Source organism: Diabrotica undecimpunctata, chromosome 1 (genome assembly GCF_040954645.1).
Source record: "Diabrotica undecimpunctata isolate CICGRU chromosome 1, icDiaUnde3, whole genome shotgun sequence".
NCBI classification, from domain to species: Eukaryota; Metazoa; Arthropoda; class Insecta; order Coleoptera; family Chrysomelidae; genus Diabrotica; species Diabrotica undecimpunctata.
In genome coordinates, this window is record NC_092803.1 from 45,090,753 (window position 1) to 45,112,477 (window position 21,725).

The 21,725-nt window shown below is 35.5% G+C and overlaps 1 protein-coding gene across 1 annotated transcript in view; it reads right to left on the bottom strand.

Moving 5' to 3' along the window:
• Positions 1-981: 981 nt before the first annotated feature.
• LOC140442527 (fat-like cadherin-related tumor suppressor homolog) overlaps positions 982-21,725 on the bottom strand; it is a 59,223-nt gene continuing 38,479 nt past the window's right edge. Inside the window, exon 2 of the mRNA XM_072533596.1 lies at positions 982-4,458. Coding sequence (XP_072389697.1) covers positions 982-4,437 — 3,456 coding nt within the window. The 5' untranslated portion in view covers positions 4,438-4,458. The remainder of the gene's footprint in view (positions 4,459-21,725) is intronic.

The following is a 21,725-nucleotide window of genomic DNA, read 5'->3' on the forward strand; positions in this document are numbered from 1 at the left end:
CCAAACTCCCACTAATCTTTCTCCTTTTGTCATTTATTCATCCTTCTCAGTCCACACCTAGCCACTCTTTCTAAATGTATTTAACTTATCTATCACTCCCCACCTTTTTTCCAGTATTTTTTAACTTCACCTCTGACCCTTATGCCCGATGTTCTTCACCCATCAACACACCATAAGTAGATTCAGATCAGATATCTATAAACCTCTATAAACTATTCACAACCACACAATAAGTATAATCCCTCACTCATATACATCCACTTACACTCACATACCCAGATAATTTCATGGTGCATCTAAAGCCAAGCCACACATCAGAATCTCATTTTTTTTATTATTTATAATACTAGAGTAACCTCCACACTCTACATAATTGATCTAACTAAAATCATCTCTCCTCTTAATTTTCCTTTAAAGTATACTTCATGTACTTCACTTCCCTTATCTACACATGCTTTCCTTAAAAAATCAAGACCTCGACATTACCTAGAGGCGAGAAAAACGAGTTTGTTTACTTAAGGTGTCCATTATTTGTACACTTACCTTAATTGTGCATGCTTCAGTCATTATTTTCAAAACAACGAAAGGACAAATACAATAATTTCAAAAAGACATAATGGGAAAATAGTAGGAACAAAGGTATTAAAAATATACGTGGAAACACCATTGATTAACCATTAATCAGGATGTGAATCAGAAAATGTGAAAATAATCAGGATATTAAAAGCGCATAATATAAAATTTGTGAAATATTGCTAAGGAAGAAGAAAAATCTGTTAAGAACAAGAATAAACCGAATAACTATATATTTCAATAATTAATATTATTTTCCTTTCGTATACAATTCAATGAAGACATGTACGCCTATGGCAAATTATACTACTTGCTTATTAGTTCAAAATTCAATTCCTACATTGCTTTTACGGTACCTTTATTTCGAGAATATTAATATCCAGACGTAGGAACATAATAAAAGCTCTTTCAATAGATATTATAAAGAATTGCCGAACATCTATTATCAACATAAAACTCCTTTGATACGACCTGACTCGCAATAATAAATTTAGACTCACCTTTGTTGTCTACTGAGAAAATCCCTATTCCATCGCCACCTCTAATGGAGTATTCAATGGTGCTATCGCCACCGGGGGGATCGGCATCGGTAGCATTCACTTGCATCACAAAGCTGCCTACTGGCAAATTTTCCATCACTTTTCCCGACAACACAAAGTCTCCGAACTGCGGCACGTGCATGTTCTCGTTCACGTCCACCACGTTTATCGTGACACTGGCTTCAGACGAAAGCGAAGGATTGCCCTTATCTTTAGCGTAGACCACCAAACTATGCACTTGACGTTCCTCGAAGTCCAAAAGCTTGGTAGTACGTATCGTACCGGAGGAGTTGTCGATCTTAAACGCCTTTTCGTTATCACTGTCTTCCAAGGAATAAACGATCTCTCCTTCACTGCCGAGATCTGGATCTGAAGCCGATATAACCGCCACCACTGTTCCTTTTGGCACATCTTCTCGTATCTTAACAAGATAATTTTGTAAGCTAAATTTAGGAGGATTGTCGTTGATGTCATCAATAGATATTCTCACTAAAGCTTCGGAGTAGAGAGGGGGATTCTCTGGCCCTTTACCGCCACCATCGGTAGCTCTAATTTTTAGTTCGTATAAGTCTTGTCGTTCTCTATCAAGAGCGTTAGAAACTGTGAGGACACCGTTAGTTGGGTCTATTGAAAAGTCTTTGGTGTCTGTAACTAAAGAGTAGGTAATTTTAGCGTTGTCACCTTCATCGGCATCTGTAGCATTGGCTCTGAATATAGCTGTTCCATTTAAGGCATTTTCGGTAACTCTAAAGCTTGCCAAAGTTTTCTCGAACCGGGGAGGATTGTCATTAACATCGAGTACGGTTATAGGCAGCATCCTCGACCACGATTTTTGCGGTTTTCCCAGATCGTACACAGAAATATTTAAGAAGTATAAACTGTCTCGTTCTCTATCTAAGTATCCGATTACTTTTAGTTCTCCAGTTTCCATGTCGATGCAGAACTGCGATCGCAAATCTCCGCTGGATATCCCGAAAAGTAGTTTGCCGTTGTATCCCAAATCTCGGTCTCGAGCGCGTAACTTAATTAAGGTGGTGCCAAGAGCAACAGATTCGTTCACCTTAATTTGAACGGGGAAATCTAAGAATTCGGGAGAGTGCACATTCAGGCCGTAGCGAGTCGGCATCATTGGGAATTCCTCCTGCGTCGAAGGCTTGTTATTATGCTCGGCATCCGCAAGAATCTCGGTTAATTTTCGGGCCACTCCGGTGTCCCTGCAGTCGAATTGTTCTAGCTCGTCACTGAAAGATTTCCCGCTTGCCGACACTTTTCTTTTACCGTTGACGAACTTGAAACGGACCCTGGCTATATCGGCGAAATGGGTGTTATCTGTTGCCGTAACGTTCAGCTCTCTTTCGCCTACTTTGATATCGTTGAGGTCGCAGCTTACGCTGATAGTGCCCGAAGTAGCGTCGATGGAAAAGCATCCGTCTTCGTTGCCGGAAACGATTCGGTATTCTATCAGAGTTTCGGCGTCGAAATCGATAGCAGAAAGAGTTATTATTTCTGAGCCGATAGGCATGTTACGAGGGACGTGACCGAAGCAATCAACTCGTTCGAATTGTGGTCTATTGTCATTAATATCTTTCACTTTTACGGTAAGCTGCATCTCGGTTTGTCGTCGATAAGGAAGTCCCCAGTCGGACGCTCGTACGCGCAACACATATTCCCTTCGCATGCTCTCATAATCTAGTAGCATCGTAGTTTTAATTATCCCAGAAAAATGGTCGATTTCAAACGGGACTTTGTTCAGATTAGCGATAAGATAAGAAATATAAGCATTCTCCCCTCTGTCCTTATCTTTGGCATGCACTGTCGTAACCGAAGCACCTGCTGGCATATTTTCATCTATCCAGACTACGGCCTCAGCTTTTTCGAATATTGGATCATTATCGTTCGTATCTTCCACGTAGATTTTTATTTTCGCTGAGGACTGTTTCCGTGTGGCTACGTTCCCTTGGTCAATTGCAGAGACGGTGAGGCTATAAAATTGTTTGTTTTCTGCGTCCAAAGGCACTGCCGTGTAAAGCATTCCAGTCTCAGAATTTATGCTGAATTCTCCGCCCTCGTTACCTCCTACAATCTCTAGATAAACTTGCGCATTCTTTCCTTCGTCGGCGTCGGTTACCTTCAGTCTAATCAGAGGTGTGTTTACGGGGGCTGATTCTGGGACTTTAATGTCGTAAATTTCTTTATTGAATACTGGAGCATTGTCGTTAAAATCGGCAAGAATAACATGAACAGATTTGTAGCTTTCTTTTGGAGGAATTCCTTTATCTACAGCTCTTAATTGCAAAATGTATCCATTTGGAGCAGTTTCTCTATCAAGTAACTTTAAAACTTCTATATTATATTCGCCTGGCTGTTTCGTCGGTCGTATTCTGAAATGTCCATCTGGATCTCCATCAACTATCTCCAAACTGGCGATTTCTCCGTGAATTCCACTATCTTTGTCGGCAACATTAACGATGGCGTAAATATCAGCATTTGAATTTTCAACAATCTCTGGATGTCGTCTTATTTTAATCTCTGGGGCATGGAAATTTACTTTCTGCACTCTTATTCTTACTTTGGCTTTACTAACCATACCAAAACCGCTTTTAGTAGAAGCACCTCGATCTTGTGCATATACAGTCAATTCGTGATAGGATCCCTCGTTATATCTCAATGGTCTCGTTAGGGATATTATACCAGTTATGGGATGAATCATAAACTTTTCGGTGTCTTCAATGAAGCTGTAGTAGATTTCTCCATTTCTACCGAGATCTGCATCTTCAGCAACTACTTTTAGGATACTTTGATGAACTGGGGTGTCTTCAAAAACAGTGGCGTTGTATTCTGTAGGATAGAACAGGGGATTAAGATCGTTGGTGTCTGTAACTGTAACTGCAACGGTGGTGTCTGTAGTAAACTGGACTTTTTGCTTTCCTTCTTTGAGAAAAGCAGATGCTCGTACTTGTAGATTATATTTGTCTCTGCGTTCTCTGTTGAGTACGTCGTTGTTCCCTGTTTTAATTCTGATGAACAGGAAACAAAAGTCACCCACTATTCTATGCTCCGTTTTGAAGAACTTGTCTTTGTCCCCCTCTACTATCTTATATCGGATGTCGTAGAACGTGTCTGGAGGGAGACGGATTCCCATAAGATCCGATCCGGGTGTTTGGGTGGCGTAAGTCTTGGCGATACTGTTCTCGGGGATGCTGACATTGTACAGGTGTTTAGTGAACTGGAAATTTGTATTGCCGTCCGCCACTACTGATTTTAAGTTCGAGTACACAAGCGCGATAACCAGTAGACAGCTCACGAAGGCGCACTGATTCATCATTTCAGCTCATTGCAACCAAATCTGAAACATAAAAGACGAAAAATTAGAGGAGTGCTAAAATCGAGAATAGTAAATGTTGACAGAGCAAGGTGAGTTTACAAGGCCACACTTATCTTCGGTCTTATAAACAAAAACAGGGGTGTATAAAATTTAATATTAGTATTTGTGCTTGAAATAAATATTGTAATATAGAACACTGGGGTTTCATTTTCCAAGGTAAAGTAGACTTCAAACTTATAATGCCCGTCGATGGTCGATATCATTATCAGACAGTCTGTAGCGTTCACTGCTGAACATAAACCTCCCTCAGTTGCCAAGTATAATCGGATAATTTTATAGAACATTTTTTTGCTTAGAATATATTTTCCTATTGATTCTTGAGGTTATTTTCAATATAAAGGTTCTAACCCTCCGGTTGAGATGGATCCCACCTCCAAGGTAAAAATACACTTCGGCATAAGGTAGATTTTGAAATAAAGGATAAATGGAGGTTAATTCCATGAAAATCAAGGAGTGCTGATGGAAATCGGAATACCATAATTTTACTGCGGTACACTGAACTACTTGGGTATTATCAGCTGTGTCATAAAAATTGTACTGACAATAATTTTCATACGGAGCACCATAATAAGAAAATTCATGGTATAAGGCATTATGTATTTGCTCATAAATATAGTTCGTAATGGTATGGAATCACTAGAATAAACACTATTTACAAAAGCTGTATATAAACGTCCAATGCGCTGACGATAGATAACGATCCAATAAAGAACTTAATGAAGGTGAATATAAGAGCATTAAGGTGAAAGAAGATCTGCTGGGAACTATTAAAACAAGATTAAAGGAAAAAGTAATTGAATTACAAAATCCAAACTCATATTTTGTTGACCGGTGTTTTCGTTGCCTTAATGGCATATGGTTATTGTAAGTTAAATCTTAAACAACCACAAAAGGCTATAACTGACGTTAATTTAGAAGTGGTAAGGAAGATTATTTGTGTAGTTTTTCTTACGTGAAAAACAGTGAAAGATGAATAACTACAATAAATGCAATTAAGACAGGAATTCGCCATACTTATTAAAAGCAAAAGAAACAAGATAGAGTTTATTAGTAAGTACTTTAATAGCCAACTGTTAAATTTATATGATAAAACCTAGCAAATCTCACTTTCCCTAATGTAATTAACTAATATATTATTTTTAGTACCAACAGCGCGGAATCCAATAAACCAAACGGTAAAATCCGGATTTCTACTGAAACGATTACGCATTTTGGTTCTTCGGATAATATATCTCTTTTTGATTTGCATCCATGTCGAATTATATTGCCTTAAAACACTAAATTTTATAAATGTCGAATAAAAAATGAATAAATGTCTACATCCTACCGTTTTAATAGTATTTATGTTATCGGTATTACGACATTATCACACTGCGAAGTAGAGGTTCATCGGTTACAACTTACAAAGAATGGAACGGATCATAACAGATTATAAAACCTAAAACCATAAACTAAGGGTGGCGGCACACAGAAAGAGCAAAACTGTTTTAGTCAAAAACGTTTTTGTTTGAAACGAAAACGTTTTTGTTTCCACATGAAACATTTTGTTTTCAAGAGAAACAAAATGTTTGCACAAACCATACTGCAATCAGTTTTATTAAAGATATCGACGAAATTGCACTAGTTTTCTGGCAGTGGTTCCTTCTACAGGACAAAAAAACGCAAAATAAAAGACAATTTTGGGTGCATCCTATAAATGAGAAAAGAATCTGGCCTCAATCAGTACAATTAATTTTTCTGCGTCCACTTCCATGATACACAGAATATAAACAAGCAAAATATCGCTGTTTCCACATGTGCTTCTTGTTGACTACTCGAGCGGTTTCAAGAAGGGAATTCCAAAAACACGTTGCGCCTGCGTACATTGAAATGTTTCGACACAAAACGACGATCCGGTAATCAACATCAAACAGACTGACTGAAACTAAATGAGCTTAAACATGCTTTACACACGACTAATCAGTGTGCGTCAGCTCATTTCATTTATATGGAAACATCAGCATCAGACTCGTTTAGTCAAAAACGTTTTTGACTAAAACAGTTTTGCTCTTTCTGTGTGCGGTCACCCTTAGACTCCTTGTCTCTGTACAATAGAATATATCAAACACAGAAGACAGGTCGTGATTGATTCACACACAGAACTTATGAATTTCCAGTTCGACAGTATTATGATGACAGCATGTTTGTTTACAAATAATTCTCGTAATTTAAATTTTAGTGTTGTCTACGTGGATTCTGTCAACTAAATATATAGTGTCAGTACAATTATTGTTCTTCATCTGCACTTTGCGACAAATAATATCTTCATCTGAACGATCTAACTTGCGAGAAATACCGCTATTCCTTTTTGTTAATCTTGATATTATAACAAACAAAGGTTGGATAGTTTGAAGTACACAAAATAAACGAGGCCGCGTTGCTCAGAATTGAAAGAGATGTGGGCGTGGTTCTTTGGATATTTCCTTTGGTATACAAACTAGAATTGACGAGAAAGAAAGGAAAGCATACAAGATATTAGCTACTATAGTAGAAACCACAGTTAGAATGCAGAGCAGGTAAGATGGGCAATGTATTTCTTACGGGAGAACGGCCGACCACGTTGCCGGTTTGCCTCGAGCGGCGCATCATGACCGGATTTAAGAATCATAGCACTGGAATATAAACACAGACAACAATTGCCTACAGTTGTATAAAAGACTATCATTATTGTTTCAACTAAAACGATGATTCAATCATCGATGTATAAATAAGAGAGTTACATTGTCGAACTAAATAATAACATGAAAGAAAAATACTATAAAAAAAGTAAAATATATCAAAAACTCATTGTCGATAGCTTATCTATATTTATTAATTTTCAATAGCTTCCACTGTAAACATATTCTTTGGAAAATAAAGATCATTTTAAGCATATATATAAGCAAACATGTCTCTTTGTTGATTTAGGTACTGGCCGTTAGACCAAAAATTTGTTGGCAAAAACTATGAAAGCGAAGTTCTATTTCATTTTCGCAAGCGGATGAAAGTACCTACATCATGGAACCGTTGACAGTATCTGTCGTGAATTTCAAACAGGTTATGACTCTTAGTGTGCAAGTAACACGTGTGGTGTTAAATGTATTGAACTATCATCTGAACTTAAAAAATGGTGAAAGCTGTCACCATTACTGTGGAAAAAGTTTCGAAAATGTTCGGTGTGAGTGTTCGCAAAATGTATGACATCTGCGATAAGGCCAAGCAAGGCGAACTGAAACCGGTAAAAAAAAAGGAAAAAAAAACAGTTTCTAGTCCCAATTCACGTGAGAATACTTACGACTCGAATAAGGAAATTTGTCCATATTTTTTTGGAAAACATACCATAAACCGTCGACAGCATAATGAACAGTGTGAAGGATGAAGAGGACCTACCAGCTTTTTCAAAAACCACATTTCGTAGGCTACTAAATGACATGGGTTTTGAATGTGGTAAAAGAGGTCTAGATTCGATAACGATGGGAAAAAAATATATCCTGGAGACAAAAGTACCTCAGACAAATAAAAACATTGAGGAAGAAGGATAATGTAAACCTTGTTTATACCGATGAGTCTTGGAGTAATGTCGGTGCTTCAGTCAAGAAGGACTGGAGGGCCACAACGATCAAGAATCCACGTGATGCCTTCATAAAAGGGCTCTCTACTGGACTGAAAGCTCCAACCCAAAGAGGTCCTCGGTTTGTTCTTCATGCTGGATGCGAAACTGGTTTTGTGGCATGGCCGAATTAACTTTCTTGGAATCGCTGATTACCACGACGAAATGGAAGTGGATCTATATAAAGAATGGTTTGAGAAGGAGTTAATTCCAAACTTACCGAAAGACGAAGAAAACGAATTTTTATTTTTAATCGAAGAGAACATTTCTTCGAGGAAGATTACCTAAAAAGTGAATTACTGGATACTGTGGCCGCATTTAGAGACGAGTACGACAAGAACAAAATTGAAACAATTGCTGAAAAATATGGCGTTAAGATTTTGAGACTGCCGCCTTGCGAGCTGAACGCGGTTGAGATGGTGTGGAGTCAAGTGAAAAGATATGTGGATTCAAACAACGTCGATTTTAAAGAAAACATCGTAAAACGGTTGATAAAACAAGCTTACCAACGCGTATCTAAAGCAGTGGCATAATTATGAGAACAACGTCAAGAAAGTAGAAGAAAAAAATGTTTGCGATGGAAAATTTACAGGAAGATATTGAACCGGTGGTTCAATATCTTTGTTAATATAGGAGATGATTCAGGGGATGTGGAGGATTTAGGTATGGATTGAGATTAGTATTAATTAATGAGAAATATCTCAGATTTAATGCTAATTTTTTTGTACTGTAAGTACAGTCTTATTCAATCTTCTTGCGTATTTTATGTATACAGTGTGTAAAAGTCAAATGGAATAAATTCATTATTTAGGTTACTGTACCTTACTGTACTGAACTGTAATTTAAATTATAACTTGACATTCTTTAACGTGAAAATGCAACCCCTACCTTCAACCCCCTTAGAATGACAAGTACAACCCCCAATTTTTAAAATAGAAAGTATAGGCTTGTGATATATCGTTTGAAAGGTCTTTTCATTCTCCATTCAAAAATGTTGTCGCTTTCAAGTTTATTAAGATTAATTAAGATAAAATAAATTAAAATCATGTGGTTACCGAAATTCGCTAAAATATACTCAAAACTTATTTCCCGTTTAGGTCTTAATAATGAGAAAGTGAACAAAAACCATAGCAATGTGGTTTTTAGATGGTAACCATTAAAAAACTTTCGAAGTTTCCGTGGCAACGTTATTTTAACACGCATTAGTAAATTGTTTTATTTAAGTTGTCAGTATTTTAATTTAAGTAAAAAGTTCGTTCAATTCAATTCTGAAAAATGGTTAGATTAACGGAAATGCATAAAATAACAGTTTTACAAATGATAGGTTACGGACATAACACCCGAACACAACAGGAAGTAACTCACCTATTTCATGAGAAATTTCCTAATTTACCGCCTATATCCCAAGGAACAATAAGTAAAATAGAGAAGCAGTTTCGCGAGTTTGGTCATGTAAGGCAGATAAAAAAAGCAGCTGCCAATGCACTGAGTGAACTCAAATTAGATGTGTTGCTTGAGTTTCAGGAAAATCCACATACATCGAGTAGACAGGCATCCACTACATTCAATGCTAGCCATACATCGATAGTAAACATATTAAAAGAAAATAAATTGCATCCCTATAAGATGATACCTACTCAGGAGATCATGGAAGACGATTCACTGGATGAGAGAAGTACACACTCAATACCCTCAAAAGGTTAATGATTGGGCAGGGATTGTAGGAAACAATATCATTGGTCCCTTTTTCATTGAGGGCAACTTGAATGGCAACAATTATTTGGCACTACTTCAAAATGATGTCATTCCAACGTTGGCAAATTTATATCCTGATCCAGGAAATCCTCAAGTTCCAGCGAATACGATATGATTTCAGCAGGATGGAGCACCACCACATTACCAACTTAATGTCCGGCAGTACCTCGATACAATATTTCCCAATCGATGGATAGGGAGGCGAGGATCGATTGAATGGCCAGCGCGATCACCTGATCTTACATTATTAGATTTCTTTTTATGGAGATATGTGAAGAGCCATGTGTACAAAACTAAACCTTCTGATTTAAATGACTTAAAAGAACGAATAACGCTTGCGATTAGGTCGATCACGCCTATTATGTTAAATAATGTTAGAAGACGTTTTATTTGAGATTAGGATGTTGCCAAGACGTTCGCGGTGAACATTTTGAACATCTACTTCATTAACATTCATAGTTCTTTTTCGTGTTCTACATTTTATTACGTTTTGCATTATATTTTAGTTTTTGATTGTATTGAAGCGAATTTCGGTAACCACATGATTTTAATTTATTTTATCTTAATTAATATTAATAAACTTGAAAGCGACAACATTTTTGAATGGAGAATGAAAAAACCTTTCAAACGATATATCAAAAGCCTATACTTCCTATTTTAAAAATTGGGGGTTGTACCTGTCATTCTAAGGGGGTTGAAGGTAGGGGTTGCATTTTCACGTTAAAGAATGTCAAGTTATAATTTAAATTTGACGTGTTTCGGGATTTTTTATAAATATGTACAGTAACCTAAATAATGAATTTATGCCATTTGGCTTTTACACACTGTATATAATTATTGTGTCGTATTATACAGATAGTCATTAACGATCAGTCCGAGGTAGAAAAATTACATAAATTTCAGGTATTTTGTTAATCCGATCCTGGCAGCTTGGGTTACTGTGATAATTCCACACGAATAGAATATTAAACAAGTGTTTGTTTAATTTTATTGCTGTTATCGGAATTACTTTTAGTAAATTTTGTCCTTTTATCTCCCAATCAGCATTTAAATAGATGTATTTTGTGAAAAATTGTGTTTTCAGATGGTCTTAGGTAATTTTGTATATTTTAATTTTTTTACAGTTGGATTCTACTTTATGATCAATCTCACGTACACTATCTATGTAAGTTTTAGGTAGTATTTTAAAGTGATTTATTTCTAGAGCGATTGCCTCGTTGGCTAGGAAATAACCGATGTTCCTATTTCTAAGTATTATTTTTCTAGTAATAGCGTCTAATCTTCACATAATTATGACATATTTAAAAGAACTAAATATTTTGTTGAATAAAATCAAATATCAATAACTTTTATCAAAAACTAAAAACTTTTATCGAAAATTATTACCAACTATTTTCCCATTTTCGATTAGCCATCTCTAAACCCGAGCAAGATTTACGGACTGATCTTTTTGTAATGAATTTTCAAAAATGGAAATGAAACTAACTTTAAACACACAATTAACGATAGATTATCATTAGAAATCATGTAAATAACACGGAAAGTAGGTGTACAGATTTGCAGCTGCTTTTATCGGCACCGGTTATGTAAGCGTCTACTAAAAAAATGTTATATGGAATATGAAGTGATGGGTGTACCTGAATGTATCGCTTGATTTGCATCGAGGGTGTAGTATGTTTATGTATGTAACATGTTTTGCAGTCTTAGTTCACAGTGTGTTGGCAGTTTCATCAAATATGTCATGCAAGTGATGTTGACTGAAATAGTAAATGACAATACGGTAGAGAGAGACATACAATATATCAATTGCGAACGTAGTCAGATGGGGATGCATCTTGTCACCAATAGTGTACAAAGTTGATTATATAAAGAGCTATAGAAACGCTTAATCGGAATTAGTGGAATTGATAAAAATTCGAGGTACAAAAACTATCAAATGAACTGTGCACAACGCAGTAATAGTATTAAATTCTTAAGCCACGAAGAATTAGACCATCTACAATTATTGATAATTGAGAAACACTTAGAGAGTGAACCAAGAGAACCAAGAGAACCAAGTGAACTAAGAGAATTTACTATTTTAACTGGGAATGAGCCACAATTTTACTTTAAAATAAGTATCTTGACGTTTCGAAGCTATGACATTTTTATTCACTTTTTTTTTTTACGTTTCGGCAGGACATCCATGCCTCTTTTAAGAAATATTGTTGACTAAAAAACATTTTATCAAAAGACATATTAAGATTTAAAAAGAATCTCACTTACCAAGCATGCAAAAGATGGTTGCGAACAAGTATATTACACAAAAATTGAGCAAAAAATTCGATCCACGACATATTTTCCATTTATCGCGAGTTCTTCAGTTGAGCTGGCTGATTACCTGAACAAAGTACGAAATGTAGATGTAAGTAGGTGAACAGCCCTATGTATACAGCAATCCAAGGAACACCGCAGAGTTCGACTTGCTTTTGCAAGGGAACACGAAAATTGGAATTACGCCGATTGGAGTACTGGTACTGTTTTGTTCTCGGATAAGTCCAGGTTTTGCTTGAAATCACCAGAAGGTCGCAAAAGAATCTGGAGAAAACAAGGAGAACGATTTTTCCAATGCAATATTGCCGACAGAAGTACCTATCGAAAGTGCTCAGTTATGGTTTGGGCTGGTTTAAATTTCGATGTTCGTACTCAGTTAATTCTTGTGGATGGTGGTTCTATGGCAGGTGCAAGGTATATAGCAACAATTTTAGATGAGCGTGTGGTACGTTTTCAGCCATTTAAGTACATGACCTAATTTTATTTTTTATGGACGATATCGCGATTGTCCGTATGAACTAGCCAGTTTCCAGGCCCGACCTCAATCTAATCGAACATATAGTTTTTTTTTCTTATTTTAAGAGGTTGGTGAGAAATCTTTGCCAACCAGGTCTTTTGTCTGGTATGTGGGATTCCCTCACCGCTGCTGAGATGGCTGTCGAGCCCACCCCAAGTGACACGTTCAACCGCAATCCTCGCCGGGGTGACAACCTACTTAATAAAAGGCTCTGCCCTCTCAACTGCACTTGTGATCCGTGAGTGGAGTCGGAGATTCGCCCTGGTGGCGGCATATATTCGGAGGACATCCGCCTCACGTCCCGACTATAACAGTCTTTCTTCAGTCTCCTTGGACTAGAACGTATATCTAACGAACGAATGGGTTCTTGCCCACGTGTCTTCATCCTCACACATCCTTGCAATCATATCACTCACAGAATCGAACTGAACATCATTCCTTCTCTACAATTCTGATCTGACCACACTCCATCTTACACATTCCAACAGTGTATGTGACACAGTGTCGACCAAACCGCATTAAGGGCATTTGTTTGTAGCCGCTTTCTTAAACCTGAAGAGGTATAAGCGGAAACAACTGTGACCCGTGAGGACCTGCGACAGGAAATAATATAAACGGCGGTGTCCACATTCGAGCCACGTCTTAACGTCCGGTATGAGTGACTTGAACCACTGTGCCACATCCACAATCTCCTACCATTCGGCTTGCCACATCCGTATATAAAAATGGCTCTCTCATCACGTTTTACACTCACAGTCACACCATTATCACGAGTACGATGAAATAAACAAGATGTGAAAGAGCATGTAGCCGGTGATGACCCACAATGCTGCAGCAGACACAGTCCTGAAGGCATTTGCTACGTGTAACAGACTTGTTCTGACGGGTCGTACCAAATACTCCGCTAGGACTACATATATACCTCCTCACTCCAGACTGGGACCGCGTAGAGAACTATAGATTGCACCACCCCGTGCAAAGACCTTCTTTTTTCAGATTTGGGCCCGCCTATGTTGGGCATTATCCCCAGAGTAGCCGCTTTCTGCGTGGCTGTGCGCGTCACCACCCACAGATGCTCGCCCCAACTCCCATTGGTGTGGAGACTCCCAAGTACTTAACGCACTTTTTGGAGTGATCTCCGTACCACCGCACTCGAATATAACATGCTCGCATTTCTGTGATCCCTTGAGGATCACGGCTTCGGTCTTCTCCTCAGCGAGTTTCAGGCCACGCTGACCCATCTAATCTTTTGCAAGGTCACATGCACTTCGTGCTCTGTACAGAAATTCTTCCGTGTCCCGTGCTACTATCATCTGCGAATGCGAAGGGGCTGATCCCTCACCGTATTCAAGGCGGAAGACTTCATCATATGCCAGGCTCCATAGCATTGGGCCAAGGATGGACCCTTGTAGCACCCCAGCCGTAACATCCACAATCACACCCTGTTAAAACTTTCGAGCAACCCCGTATAATACACTTTCAGTCAAGTTATACCCGACCTTCATTTTACACCCCTCGAAAGGGGCTCCAGGCAGTTGCCGACAGAAGACGGTCGACCACTCACAGTCTCATCACATCAACGTTACGATAAGGACGCCATTTTTAAATTTATCTTACATACAAAATATTTTACATGTGCTTTTTTTCTTCAATACAGTTTAGTTTAAGTGATTTGTTTTTATATTATTACACAACGTGAAATTCACATAATATTTAACTTCCCCTACACACCCCTCTCAACCAGGATCCTTCTCTCGGACAGATAGTTTGAGACCAGGTTCCTATGGTACATACTGTGCAGTATGTACTAGAAACAAATCAAGAGGACTAGGCAAATTTGAATTTATATCATATTTGGGCCCAACCACAAAACCTTTCGAAATTATTTCCATAAACACAATCGGAGGCTTTGGAGGTTCTCGATCTACCAAAAATATTTACATCTTATAGTAGATTACTTAACACGATATGCATATATCTTAAGATCAAAAACGCAAACTGCAAATTATTTTATTAAACTTGTGAAAATAATATCAGAGAGAAATCAGATTGTTATGATTCTAACATACCAATACCCAGGAATAAATTCAAAAAAATTTGCAAACTTTTTAGATGAAAAATTTATACCAATAATCTTCACTAGTGCAAATTTACCATTTTCTAACGACTTGAACGAAAGATTAAATTAGACCCTAATTAATAAAATCAGATGTAAAGTTAACGAAAAGGAACCAAAAACTGAAAGGACAACAATAGCACAAGAATAAGTGCGCACATACAATGAAACAGAACATACTGTCACTGTTTTTGCACCATCATACTTAGTGTATGGCAAAAATGTTGCAATGTTGCCAATTGAACCAAAAAAATGTTCATAATATAAATAGAACACGTTTTAATAAATCTTTAATTTCAGAAACTTAGTTGTGTTACTAATCATCAAAAGGAACATCAATATATATATATATATATATATATATATATATATATATATATATATATATATATATATATATATATATATAAGCTCTCAATTATCCTCATTATATAAAAACTGGAATAATAAGTAGCTTGACATTCACATATTTTTGCAAAAGCCACTGGAAGCCACTTCGTTTCGCAAACCATTATTCCCTAATCAAAACAAGTACTTTCAAGTCTAACCCACATTCATCATATTAATCTAACTTAAAGCGGTCCAAAGAATATTTCATTTGTCCCTTAATGTATCCACGTGGAAAGTTTCCAAGTGCCGTAATTCCCAACTTCCCGACTACACCAAATGTTGGCTTACAAAAATTGTCTTTTAAAAGTTTGCAAAACACAATTTCGGTAAATGTGATCTTGTTCTATTTCTTGTTTCCATTTTAGATAGGTTTTATTAGAGATGTTCCTGTCTCTATTGCCAGACCAAGCTACGAATCGATATGAAATATATTGGTACTGGTTTTAAAGTTTGTACAGGAAGTAAGCTACAGATCTAATTATATGTTTGAAGTAAGACATGATTGTAAAATAACTTTTGTACGTGACTGGTACGAAATCTTTAGAAATTCTATCTACCAATATCCGAAAAAAATATCCCTATTCCATATTGCCGTAAACAGAGATTGTTTTTGCCAAAAAGAGAATTTCTTTATGTAAATGTGGTCTGGTAGTTCAGAAAATAACATCGACTATTTATAGTTTTATATAAAAAAAACGTTTCCAAATGTTTTCTTTTACAAGTTTGTAAATTGTAGCTTCTGTAACTTGCAACATCCTACTTATTTCCATATATCGTTCTTCTGTCTCAGACCGTTACAAAGAAGCATGTAAACGAAATAAGATGTTGTAGTTACGTATTTTCAAATATGTTAATCCATAATTTAGTAAGGGATTTTAATCATCCACAATACACCTTAGTCATCTATAAGTCCTAGTTAGACGTCCTAAAGACGGTCATAAGTCCGTCAGAAGGAAGAACGACTCGATTTCACTGCTCACCTCCATTCTAAGACAGACAAAATGTAAAATTGCAAGAGCAATAATACTGAAGACAAACAGCAGTCCAATATTTGAAATGAAATATTACTATTTTTTCCTTCTGTAAAGAACTGAAAGAAGTTGTTAATGCCCATAGGTACTAAAATCGGTAGAACATGGCCTATAGAAAAATTATAACGACTCACCTGACGGACATCTTCGAGAAAAACAACACATGTGTTTCGTTCTGTGGTCAAGAACAGAATGGGATGCGGTTTTAACAATTTCAATGACCAGAGCATTCCTTTAAGACTAAATAAGATATACAGATCTCTTTGATGTTCTCCATCTTGCATCTTCGCCATATATCTGTACTTCTAGCTCTATCCCATAGTGTTTTACCATTAATTTTTAATGAACACTACCTGGGACAATTGGATTGAGTAGCTCTGCCATTATCACAGCCAGTCCCAAGCTCCGATAAAATGTGGGAGTTGATCGACAAGGTTAGCATTGGTAGGAATACTGCTCAAAGAAACAATGTACAACCTGAATTAAGTGAAAATATAAACAATTATAGATTCTTTTGATCGTTACACTAGTATATATAAAAAACTATGTATATTAGAGATATTTTAATTTAACTTTACAGTGTAAAAGAGCCTTAACCACATAACGCTAAAGCTAATATTTTCATTTTTATTTCTTTAGTCAGTTTAGTCAAAAAACGACAAGAAGAAATAATTCCAGACCTACGACATATAAACCTTGAAAACAATGTATCATTACAAAATACCGCCGGCAAAAACCTAAACTCCATGTCAATTTTTGTTTAAATAAATTTGTGAATGTAAATTTAATCGCTGCGCTGTTTAAAAGTAAATCGGCAAACTTCTTTGCCCTGCAACTGCACAATATATAGTTCAGAAAACTCTCTGAAGCAAATATTAATTACTGTTGTGCCAAAGTAATAAATAATAAAAGTCAAAACAAGTATGTGAATAATAATTTAAAATGATAATTACAGCAGAAACTATTGTAGACATAAATCACTACGATTTTTGTTATATTTCCCATTTGATATTTTTCAATTTAGTCTCTTTTTCACTCGATACACTTAATAACATGTTACAACGTTTTGTCTCTTCCGAAGAGTAATTTTGAGTGTAAAACTTTTGGAACAGTTAATAGTCACACGGGACTAAATCTGGTAAATACGATGGTGAATCGATGAATTCGTATCCCAGTTGGTGTCATTTGGTCTATCTATAGAATGCAACCCAGAGCGTTTTGTCCTTAAATCGGCGTTGAAACCGTTTAATAGAGCTGCATAGTAGTTCTATATTGTTAAAATTTGCCGGAATATAATTGAAACAAACTACATGCAATTATCTATCTATATAAAAGGCTAGGACGACAAGTCACACTGTTTGTCCGGTAGGGTAACTACGCAACCTAGGAAAGAAATCTGAACTACCAATCTGACATTTCAATCATATTTTGTTCTTGAAACGATACGTTTAATTTAATACTAATAATATTAATTACATATATTAATACATATTGATTATAGTCCTTTTCCATCATATTGATAGCACATTATGTATGCAAATCCTCAACAGGTCAAAAAACCATAGGCGTCACCCTATACTGATTTTGAAATAAATAAAAAAAATTAATATTTTAAGATGCCGTCAACAATTCATTATCTTTTAAAAAATCTTCTGTAAAATAAGTGTCCACTAATCTCACTATACCTTTTTTGTGCGTAAAAAACGTCGGTATATATGCCACACGATTATTGTTAATTATACACGGGTGATTAACGAGAGAATTCAATGTTTCACGAAATAAATTAATGTAAACAGTAATTTAAAGGTGATTATTGTTTTCTATACAAGTTATCGCCTGACACAAAAAGAATACCTTCTTTGAACGATTACCTGGAATTACTGATAAGGCTTCACTAATGATAGTTTAAGTAGTTTTTATGCCACGTTACAGCTTATGCCAATAATATAAATTAGAAATTGTTTGCATCTTCCATTTAGTTTGTAGATGTACATTGTTTATGTCTTACCTACCTACGTTTTTGGTGTCGATATTTTATTATTTGCATTTAAAAATGACATCGATAACAGGTTTTATCCCGGTTAAGTGTAGTTTTAAAGGTGCCTTCAGTCTAAAAGAGAAAAATATAATATTAAATGTACACGATGCACTTGTACATCAACGCCCTTTAAGTAATGTTCGTGAAATCGTTAACATGTGTTCAAATATGACAGGGGTTGGAGAAGCAACCATTTATAGATTCCTAAAAGAAAGAAAAGGAGGAACTGTTTCATCTCCCAAGAAGAGTGGAGGGAGTAAACCCTTGGAAATTGAAGAAATACATAAAAACATGATAAGACCACTCATTTTTTTTTTAACAAAGAATTTCCAACATTGGACAAAATCCAAACATTAATTAGAGAAAACGAAGAGTTACCAATCGTAAGCAACAAGAAATTATGGGGACTATTGAGAGAGATGGGATTTCGTTGGCAAAAGAAAGAAGAAAATCCGTTTTAATTGAAAAAGATTACATTGTATGTTGGAGACGAGATTATCTAAGAACTATTAAAAAGTACCGAGAAGAAGGGAAAACAATTTTTTATTTGGACGAGACTTGGCTAAATGAAGGTCATACTGTACCATATCTATGGGTTGATACAAATGTGAAAAGTTCCCGTCAGGCATTCATCGAAGGTGTATCTACTGGAATAAACAATATTCCCGTTGGAAAAGGACGCAGACTCATAATAACCCATATTGGAAACGAATACGGTTTTGTCAATGGTGGGTTATTAAGTTTTGCCTCAAAATCAACCAAAGATTGCCACGAGGAAATGACTGCTGACGTTTTTGAAGAATATTTTGAGCAAATGTTGGATTTAATTCCAAAAAATTCTGTCATAGTCATGGATAATGCTAGTTACCATTCAAGACTAGCAGAAAAAAGGAGAGATAATCGAATGGTTGGATAAACACGCAATTGAGTACAAGGAGAATTCGACAGAAAAATAATTATTACCTATTGTAAGGCAACATAAAGCAGATTATAAAAAATATATAATTGATGAAATGGCATTAAACCGTGATGCAATTATTTTACGTTTACCCCCATACCACTATGATCTGAATCCGATAGAAAATATATGGTCTCAAGTAAAGGATGAAGTCGGACGCAACAACAAAACTTTTAAATTAGAAGACTAACAACAATTATTAGAACATTCCTTATCAAAAGTAACTCAAGAAAATTGGAAAAATGCTGTTATATTATGCTCACAAGGAAGAAAATAAAATGTGGAATTTGGATAATATGACTGATGCAATGCTGGAACCGGTAATAATTAACATTGGAGTTGAAGATTCCTTAGATTCTGAAGAAAGCAGTGAATCTGAAATGAAATTTGATTAAAATAATATTCATTTTTTTACAAATTGGCCCCTGTTACGGCCACAAATTATTTTATATATAACCAATAAAATAAACATCTTACATTTCTTGCAAATTCATTAGTACCTGTTAATCTCCATCACTCCGACACTGGCAACTTTATTTAGGGATTAGTAACCCTCAAAACTATTGTATTCTATTCTGCTTCAACCTTTATATCTGGTGGTCATACTCAATTTAAAATTGTTTTCCTATATACTTCTGTAAACTTGTTGACAAATATCTATTTTTTATTGAGTCACCCGTATCAACAGTTTAGGGATTTGCATACATAATGTGCTATCAATATGATGGAAATGGACTATAAATATATAAATAATAATACGATTATATTTTTCGCAACATTGGCAAAAATCTTGGTTGCTGTAATTTTAAGGTAAGATTTATTTCACAGAATAATTTAAAGCTTTATGGTAGTTTATATTGATTTGGATTACATGCAAGAAAGTACATAGCTGGTTTTTGTACCTAAATCGATTTCATAAGATGACTTCAACCAAAATTAAATGTTATGTAAATAAAATTAAATTAAATGTAATGATAAACAGAATCAAGTTATTAAATATAAATGCAAGATAATAATGAAAATGTAAATGATAAATAAATTCTATATTATCTTTAACAAATTTTTGAAAATTGAAAATTACTAAAATCATTGCACAACATTTTTAAAGAAAAAGATGAAGATTGTTTAAATTTTAAAGAATTTAAATGTGGTGGGCTATTATAAAAAATATTAACAATTCATAATAAGCAGACGTAAAATTTCATTTATCCACATAATAATAAGGCGCTATAAAAAGTATTCACTTCTGTCGGCACTCCACAAGTGCCACGCGCCGTTTTTTTTATTTAATGAGTGACTGTAGATGGCAATTGATTGGATCTTCTGTCGCATGCGACGGGCAAGATCACTAGTATGTATAATAAAAATGTCACCATGTGACAACTGTGCTTTAAAAATAAACCTTGAAATTCACAATTATTTTATTCTCAAGCTGAAAGTAAAATCTAAATTGAACTCCCTTCATTGTTTAACCGACCAAAAATCAACGGACATGCTATCGTCACCAAATAAATCCCCAGCCATCTTTTTTCGTTTTCTGCGCAATAATAAACTTATAATGACATTAACGGATATAAATAGAATGGAAGAAAGTCACGTTCTGATTAATACTCCAGTTACTGTGTCATTGACAAATAAGATAAAGGAAAAAACACGAGTTCGAGAAAGAAAATTCGTGTACAAAATGAAAGTCAGCTCCGGAATACCTCGTATGTCTGCGTCAATGTCTCACTAAAGCTGTTTGATATTTTCAAGTTCTAAATAGAGTGCTGACATAATTTTTCTAGTTAAGATGTTTAATTGCTATTGTCACCAATTTATCACGTTCGGTGTTTGAATCCGTTTAAATTGATTACGACGTTAGGTTTTATGGAGTATGACTAGTTTGTTTACTGAAATAATCTTTTTATGGACGAATAAATACAGTGAAATCTTTGAACGAAAATTTTTCGATAGGTCTGCACATCGGACGGAAATATACATGGTAAAATAACATATTTTATAAACAAAAATATTTTCAAAACTTTAATTTATTGCACAATACCGTGACAACTATATATATTCGGATTTATTGAGTTATTGTGTATAAAATAGATAACTTTGACATTGTTACGTAACAAAGTGGTTAGTGTAAAATTTTTATATACAGCTACGGAAAAAAAATTGAAATGAAATGAGACGGCTGTGAATTTGAGTAACGGAGTTAAAAGCCAATTTTCGCTGAATGACATTTATTATTTAACATTATTAATTTTGTTAACAGACAATAACGTATAATATACATATAGACCCAGTCAATGGTGTATATAGTGTCACAAACATGATATGATACCCTCTGTTGTTGTTTATTGTTTTGATACGAACTTGCACGAATCGTTCACGATTTTTTACGAAAATCAAAAGATCGTTTTGCTTATACCTATATACGCTATTAGTTGTGTTTGGAATCATATTTATGTGAAAAGCAAATATTGTTTTAAAT